The sequence below is a fragment of the Boleophthalmus pectinirostris genome, unplaced genomic scaffold (genome assembly GCF_026225935.1).
Source record: "Boleophthalmus pectinirostris isolate CB_2022bp ecotype Guang Dong unplaced genomic scaffold, ASM2622593v1 HiC_scaffold_18, whole genome shotgun sequence".
Lineage (NCBI taxonomy): Eukaryota > Metazoa > Chordata > Actinopteri > Gobiiformes > Gobiidae > Boleophthalmus > Boleophthalmus pectinirostris.
In genome coordinates this window covers 22908530-22916709 of record NW_026571133.1, presented here as the reverse complement: position 1 = coordinate 22916709, position 8180 = coordinate 22908530, and the positions used below count along the sequence as shown (strand labels likewise).

The window sequence follows — 8180 nt, the reverse complement described above, 5'->3', positions numbered from 1 at the left end:
TATGTTATTCATTTAAATGTTTACAGTTCGTGGAAATAGCATAGCAATGTAGCCAGTCACCATAGTCTGTAGCCAACGTTGTCATGGGACGTTGCTAGGTAACGTAAACCTACGGGAGGGGGGGACTGTCCAATCACAATTGAAAATATTACGAGGTGGTTCAAAACTGGCCTATGAAGAGCATTTTAACTAAGGCGAATTAGTACTGTCTTCGCTAGAAGCAACAGATTCTTCATGATACTTTGAGTTGTGTTGTTTGCGGAGTTTATGTATTTTATGGGGTAAGTAATAAGTACGTTTTGGATTTACAAGTCAAAAGAGATGTGTGATGTATAACATACTTAAAACTAAGCGTCAAAATAGTGCACGTACTGCTAGCCGTAGTACTTTTTTTTTTTTTTTTAAACAACAGTCTGTCAAACTGTCTAACAGTTTTGTTAAATGTAGAAGAACTATGTAGTTAGCGTTTTTTTTTTTTGTTTTTTTGTTTTTTTTAAGGTGCCCACTAAATAAATTGCACTTCTGTTCTATTACTTTTATTATTACAGATTGACGCAAGCATGAAGAACCGATCAAATTCTCCTCTGATTCATGTACATGTCAGCAAGAGCACTCCAGTCCACGTTCACTTAAAGAGTCAAAAAAGTCCAACAGAAACACCTCAGGTAAGACATATATGCAAATACAAACTGCAAAACTAACAACACTTTTGATTTGAGCAAAAACTGTTTAATTAAAGGAACCTGTCAAAACAGTTGTAAGTTGTGTATTTGCTTTAAAGGGGAAAATAAAGCAAGAAAAAGGAACTCTTCGGTCCACAGCAAAAGTCAAAACCAGAGTGCCATGGATTCCTCCCAGAAAGACTACTCTCAGAGATGCTTCCTTAAAATTTGAGGTCAAGAATAAAATATTTTTTACCCGAGATGACGTGTTTTTGTGGTGCTTAATATTGTATTTGTGAAAAAGGGGCCTACACACTACCTTGAAATAATTCCACAAAGCACACAAGAACCAGAAGAACTCCAGTCAGCTTTATGTTTGGCAGACTTGACAGCTGATGAGGATGAAATTCATGGACGAATCAACCGATATGAACAGAAAATTGACAGTTTAATGACAGAAGTCAGCTCGCTGAAGAATGAGGTTAGTTTATTTGCACTTAACTTTATGAATTCTTATTCTTTTTATGCCACAATATGAACCTTTCATCAATGTTGACCTGCTTTTTTTCTGACTTTGTAAGTTTTCTGACCATAATATTTTTTGCTGTTACATAGGTGGAACTGAAAAAGAAAGAGCAGCAGTTGCAACGTCAGTCAGAACAGCTAAGTCTCTCCCAGCGAGTTGTTGCTGAGCAGGAGGAAGAGCTGGCTGTAGTGGCCAAGAAACTACAGCAAACAGAGCAAGAAAACACACTTTTACGGTGCTCAATAGAAAACATGTCAGTGGAAAGTGCCAGGCAAAAAGACTCTCACTTGTAATCTAAATGTTCTTTATAATTTCTTTGTCTGATCTAATGGATGAGTCCTGTTGTTTTCCTGCAGTGATGGGAGTTATCTTCCTGAAAAAGATGCTTTGCTCACTAAGTTGATTGAAGCTGAAGTGGATGGCAGAGCAGCTTCCAAACAAGTGGCGACCCTCAGTGAATGTGTTTGCAAAATGAGTGCAACTAGTGGTGGCGTAAGTATGCCGTTTTCTACACCAGGAGACACCACTCCTACATGATAAAACTATACTGCATACAGTGCCAGGACTCAAGTCAAATGCATTTATGTTACTGTATGAAACTACCTACTACTTAAAACTACTAAACTTGCTCGAGCTGACAGTTTCTGATTACCAGTAACAATGCTTTTCTTTTCATGATTTTATTGATTGATACTGATTGACTAATCAAATTTAGCGAATGCTATATTATATTAAATGTTGCTGCTGTTATCAACACCTCCTTTGTCTTTCTTTTGTTTCAGAGGCTGTCTAGTTATGAGTCCTCACATCTGGCTCATCATAAAGAGCTACTGCTGCAAAAACTGGAGACGTTTGAAGCCACAAATAGAGTACTGCGACAGCTTCTTAGAGAGCATCAAAAATCCCATGTACTTAAAATAATATTTTAATTACCACAGTTATTAAATTTTTGGAATAGCAACAAAAGAGATACTTATCCTACTTTTAAAACCTTGTCCAGATGAATACTTTTAGAAAACTATATTTGTTGTTTGTAAAATATTAAAACACAGTATTAGAGGTAGATCATATTAATCTAGAGTAACAAATGTTAATCTTTTTAAATAGATGGACTCAGCACAAGTATCAGCGCAGAAGGAAACATTGCTTAAGAAGCTTTCCTATATAGAAGCAGAAAATGCAGTAAGTTATATCTGAACTCTTTCTCTCTTTTTTTTTTTTTTTTTAGTTACTGATTTTTTTTCCATTTACAGAATCTGGTGATAAAGCTTCAAGATACACAAAACCAAGTTTATGACCTGTGTAAAGCTTTGGATAATGAGAAAGTATGTGATTTTTTATTTTTTTCATTTACATTATGTTTTGGTTAAGTCTTGATTATATTAATGATCATATATTAACAAAATTTTAGGTAAATGCCAAGAGTGTGTCTGATTTTTCTAAAAGTTTAGAGTCCACAAGAGGTCATTTACAAGGTCAGCTGCATAGCAAAGAAGCAGAGAACAATCGTCTTACTGTACAGATAAAGGTGTGTCATGAAAATAAAGCCCAATAGCAATTATACAAGATAATTTCACCACAACAATATGAATGTGTCCATAGTACCTTCCAATAATTAACTATGTTTATTAAAAGAACTTGGAGCACTCAGGAAATGAACAAAAGACAGAAATGGAGCATTTGACTCTACAGCTGATGAGGCTGAAACAACAGACGGTTGCAGACAAGGAGACATTGAAACGAGTTGCCAAGGCCCAGAAACAGAGAGCTGAACGTTGTGAAGATACCACAGCCCAGCTGCAGCTTCAGCTACTGAAAATGGTAAGACTTTGATTGCATCTTTATGTGGTTATACCTACATTTTCACAATTCAATGATTCATCACAGGAAAATCAAGTTATTGAAGCACTTTCAGCTGCTGAAACTTGGAAAAAATGTCATAAAGAAGATGTCAAAGACAAAACTCAGTTGGAGCTAGAAATTTCATCATTAAACAGGTAAATGCATATAGAATACATATATAATATGCGTTTGATGTGAAATTGTTGTTTGTAAGAGGTTAATGTGATGACACATCTAATGCCTTTCAGTCGTATCATGGAGCTGTCAGAACAGCTCAAAGGTGCTGAGGATAAAAGGCGAGCAGACAGAGATTCTCTGGTAGAACATCTGCATGGATTAACTTCAGAAGGCACAGCTGCAAAACTGGAGAATCAGTCTCTCAAGGTGTGACACCACAGCTACCCAGACCAAATAATGGTCAGTTATATAGAGTATATAGCTCCAGACCAAACTGATTTTCTGTTGTGAAAATGAGTCATTTTGGTAGTAGGAGATGTGGCTGAACAGAGCTCTTTGTCTTTGATAATTCTGATTTGGTCGAGACTAGGCTAAGAAAGCTTTTATTTGCCACTTATATCTTCTTCAGTATGCTGTGTCCTTTTATTCCATATTGCATCATGTCTTTATAAATATTGACAGAATATGACTGTGATTCCAGGCTACAGTATCCACTCTAGAGGAGAAGCTGTCCTTATCTCAGACAGAGCTACAGCACGTCAAATCTACCATAAAGCAATATGAACGTTTAATTGACAGTTACAAGATACAGGTGAGCTTATCAGCAACGAACACATTACTCTGGTCTAAATTATTCCCAATCATAGTCAAAGCTGCCCCTTTTACGTACAGGTTGGTAAAACCCGGGCTGAGGTGGACGAGTATTGTGCTCATCTAGCTAAAGCTGAGCAGGATGCTTTAACTGTGCGAGAAGAACTGGACCAGGAGGTACAGCAGGTGCGCAGGGACCTGCTGAGAAAACTGGCAGAACTCGAACCACTTCCTGAAGCTTTATGTCACACTGAGCTGAAGCTCCAGGAGGCTCAGGAACGAGAGCTCCACCAGGAAATGTGCAGAAAGGAACTTGAGACAACAATAAATGAACTTCACTTAAAGGTGCAGCTGCTACTAAAATAATGCATATACCACGTTCAGTGAGAATTATAGCGCTTATTTCTGTATGGAATTGTTAAACGTAACATCTGGGTTTGGACCCTGCTGTTACACTCTTACAAACAGCAGAAACTGGAACTATGTCTACACCCCTGATGAACTAAACAGAAATCACTGGTCAGTGAAAATGTTTCACATTGTTTACGTACAAAATATATTAAAGGATTTTTATTTTTGTGACTCAAATCATAGTCACTAAATTATTTTATAATTTATGTCTGGAAAGCTGAAAACTTAATTTGATCTGGCAGTGGACAGAAGTTAAATCTCCACTATAGACCCTTAAATTCAAAGAACTTTATGTCAAAGAACTGTGGTCTGGCACATTCAAACAATTCATACTTAAAAACCAGAATTCATGCCACTGATTTAAAGGAGACAATATATTGTAAGTATATGTAAGGTAAAGTAGTAAAAGTTAAAAGAGGTCCATATACTCCTTCCTTTTAGTGCTTGTTCAAAAGTCTGTTGCTATCACATTGCTAGCTTGGTTTTCAGAACGAGAGAGGCAAACATCCTGCCAGATGGGAACAGTCTTCAGACTGCCCCTTTTAATGCCAAAGTTTGGAAGATAGATCCTAGATGATCTTATTCAGGGGGTTAAAATTTAAACAAGGATTTGTTTTTTCATCTTCTTCATTGTATAGGTTGAGAGTGAGGGTAACCAAGCAGAACTTCTAAAGCAGAAAAATAAGACACTTCTAGAGGAGAACAGGAAGCTCCAGCACAATGTGGAGTTCGTGGAAAGGTATGCGATTTTTCTGCTTTACAGTATGCTCAACTGATGTAGACAGCTAACTATATTTTGTCTTTGTGTGAACCTTATTTAGTATTTTGGGTTAGATATGTTGATTCATCTTGTTTTTTTGTTTTGTTTTTTTTCTCAAGAAAACTGGAGGAAGCCACAAATCAAAACAGTGAACTCCTGACTGTTGTTGCAAAATGGGAAAACTCCCTTCATTGCAATCAGCTTCGTTTGGAGGAAAAAAATCGAGAATGTAGCTTACTCAACCAAAAACTAGAGGAGGCTTTGAATGATGCACAGCAACAGGTAAGAGTGTGTGATAAATGTATTCCCTTCCTCTACAAAAACATATATTATCTTGCTATTCACTACTACGATTTATGCCTAGAATTCTACAAAGGTTACTCTACTATAGGAAATTAAAAACATAATTTTAGGAAGTTTTGCTAAAATGTAAAAAATAAATCCTACAATTCCACACAGGTGTGGAATATAGCCCCTACACAGCAACTCAAAAAAATAATAATTATGGCAGTGATGGTTCTGCTGATTTTAGGTTGGTCCTGGTCCTTGAATAGAGCTTGTTCTCAAAGTGATCCATCAAAGAAGACTAGCGTTGGGAGCTGAGCTCCTAACAGTCCATGTGCAGATGGGAGGCAAATACAGAAGGACAAACATCATTACACTGTTATGTTTTTTCAGATTTTTTTTTTTTTTAAAGGTTCTTGGTGTCAAATACCTCTATTTCAAAACAAAATCTCCCACAATGGTTTAAGGCACTCTGAGCAGTTTTTTCGTTCCACAGCATATACATTTAGATCTGAACATTGATGTTCCACCCAGTTCCTGGTTGTGTAAAGTTTGTTCCAGTGGGAAATAAAAAGCTTTTATAATGCAAATATTGATCTAGTCACAGGTGAACTTTTAAGAAGGTGCAGAACCATCACAACCGTGTGTAGGGTACAATTTTATCACTGTGAAATTGAAATTAATTTTAGGAAGTTTTGGAAAGACATATAAAAGAATATGTTATTTTTTTTATAGGAGAGTAACCATTGTAAAATTACACAGATTTGGCATCTGACAACATCATAATAAAATTGAAATATGATTAAAGGGATTAAAAGGTGTGAAAAATCTAGCATTTTGTATTAATTTTACGTTATTCTTCTAGGTTTCAGGAATCAAAGAGTGTGCTGCTAATAAAGAGAGAGCTACACAATCAAAAATATTGGAGCTTGAAACACAGCTCGGTAGAACTACCTCTGAAATACACCAACTGCGGCACACTAAGGAGGAGGTGAGCCCCTTCACCTTCTTACATTACATTGTTTATATATTACATTACATTAGTACTTGTGTGTATATTTGTAGTCTTTAGGAAAGCCTTTGTTTTTATTAAGTGTATATATCGCACAGACAGAGCAACGATACCAAAGTCGACTGCAAGATGTCAAGGACCGCTTGGAGCAATCAGACAGCACCAACAGGAGCCTGCAGAACTATGTTCAGTTTCTTAAAGCCTCTTACACCAATGTTTTTGGAGACCTGTCCCTCAGCAACTCCTTTTGTGCTCCCCCAGTATAACATTAGGCATTTGACTTACAGCAAAAAACACTTTCCTCTGTAGTATTGTTATTCTGTTGAAAGTTGACATACTGGCAACAAATTACTTTAGTGTTGTATGGGATGAGTCAGTGAAGATGCTGAAGATGAAATAAATAGCACTGAAGAATCTTCTCAGGAGAATGTAGGCTACCAATGTTGATAGATAAATACAGGCATGTTGGGGCATTTACAACAATAGATATTTGAACTATTTAAATCGCTGGACTAAATATTATAATGTACATGTACGTACATGTAAAATGTTTGTATTACAATTAATTAATGTTCTATAACCTATTTATTTTGTTACCTGAATACAGAAAACATTGACTGTGTCGCACAGTAGCTTGATCCATGCACCATAGTGATTATAACTTATATGTTCATAATAAAGCTTCATCATCGACCATCAGTTTACACTGTAGATCCATGAGCTTCCCACATAGCCCAGCTTTACTTTATTTTTTATTTTATTTAAACTCCAAATGTTCAAAACACCACGTTTTCACAGTTCATTGTCACTCGTGTGTTCTCGGCATTTCTCGACACTTTCCGTGAAGCTGCGGGGAATGACGTCACCTTGAGGGCAGCAAAAATCAGCCATCGGTAAAACGAGAGCAGCTCATCCTCCATCGTCGATCGACCTCAACAACCGAATTATTACAATCTACTCTGATATATACCAAGGTAGGATGAATTTTGTTACTGATATTTAATGACACGAGCATCAGTTTCTTGCAAGTTTTCAACTCGGAATCGTGTAATTTTATTTGCGATCCTGTTTTTTCTCCGCGTTGGGCTGGTTAGCTTAGCCAGCGCAAGCTTTAACCGTAAGCCTGTCTTTTGCATTAAAAAAAACCAAACAAAAAACCTAAAACAAAATACTATGGTTGTTAACAAATAAAAGGATTAAACTGGGAAATGGTTTACTTTTGCGGAAAGCTATTTTGAAATTCAATTGCTTTGCGAACAGTATGGGGTTACCCATGCGACCGCTCTTTCTAAATTGTTGACGACTAGTTATTTAATTAACGAAGTGTACTAAAATGAAATGCCATTATAAATGTTCTTTTGTCTCAGTGTGGTCAGATTAAGAAAATTGCAAAGACTAAATGACTTGGTCTTGCAGTCGACTGCAGCAGCTTGTCGGCCTTAGCTGAGTGGGATCCGCCCAGTCCAGCAGAAAACCTTTGGACACAGGGCGTCAGCTGTTGTGTCCTCATGTGCTCATGCATTTCCTAGGTTCATTATAAATAATTTACAGTGTTTCATCTGTGTACATTTTACAAGAATGAAACTCCGTGACTTGGAAGCCATTTTTTCTTTAAGTTCTCGTTCAAATGGGCAAAAAATACCAAGTGTAAACTATTCTCATTAAACTGTTTAGTTTGGGCTAATTGGCAAAATGTATTTGTTTTGTTTGTCATTTTGACAAGGTACTGGCAAGTGTCTCACATACCAACTACTGCTGCACTAACACAGACAAGGCTGCAGCATTTACAGTAGGCAACACATTTCAACGGTAATAATAGTGCAGTATTTAATTGTTTTGGGTATATTGCATATGAAATTGCATTAGTATAGATACCGCTTACGACAATACATTTTACAGCATATTGTTAAGCTA

At 36.6% G+C, this 8180-nt stretch overlaps 1 protein-coding gene across 3 annotated transcripts; it reads left to right on the top strand.

The window, feature by feature from the left end:
• The first annotated feature begins 139 nt into the window (after positions 1–139).
• On the top strand, positions 140–6931 carry odf2a (outer dense fiber of sperm tails 2a). Of its 3 annotated transcripts, none has more exons than XM_055153597.1 (19): positions 140–281; positions 549–665; positions 782–895; positions 967–1143; positions 1278–1441; positions 1545–1680; positions 1971–2096; positions 2296–2370; positions 2442–2513; positions 2600–2716; positions 2824–3009; positions 3076–3185; positions 3279–3414; positions 3689–3799; positions 3880–4143; positions 4848–4948; positions 5089–5251; positions 6120–6245; positions 6365–6931. In XM_055153597.1, exons 2-19 carry the CDS (start codon positions 561–563, stop codon positions 6530–6532), a joined length of 2451 nt encoding a protein of 816 aa, XP_055009572.1. In that variant the 5' UTR covers positions 140–281; positions 549–560; the 3' UTR covers positions 6533–6931. The 3 variants fall into 3 exon arrangements, with proteins under 3 accessions (XP_055009572.1, XP_055009573.1, XP_055009571.1); XM_055153598.1 differs by having other exon boundaries at positions 1278–1459; positions 3880–3984; XM_055153596.1 differs by having other exon boundaries at positions 1278–1459.
• The last annotated feature ends 1249 nt before the right edge of the window (positions 6932–8180 follow it).

What these genes read in the sequence shown, in the direction of transcription:
- odf2a (XM_055153596.1), top strand. Translation starts at nt 561, where the DNA reads ATGAAGAACCGATCAAATTCTCCTCTGATTCATGTACATGTCAGCAAG. An exon ending in GAGAGCATCAAAAATCCCAT is followed by an intron (nt 2,097 to 2,295) that starts GTACTTAAAATA and finishes CTTTTTAAATAG; the next exon opens with ATGGACTCAGCACAAGTATC. An exon ending in AAGCTTTGGATAATGAGAAA is followed by an intron (nt 2,514 to 2,599) that starts GTATGTGATTTT and finishes ACAAAATTTTAG; the next exon opens with GTAAATGCCAAGAGTGTGTC.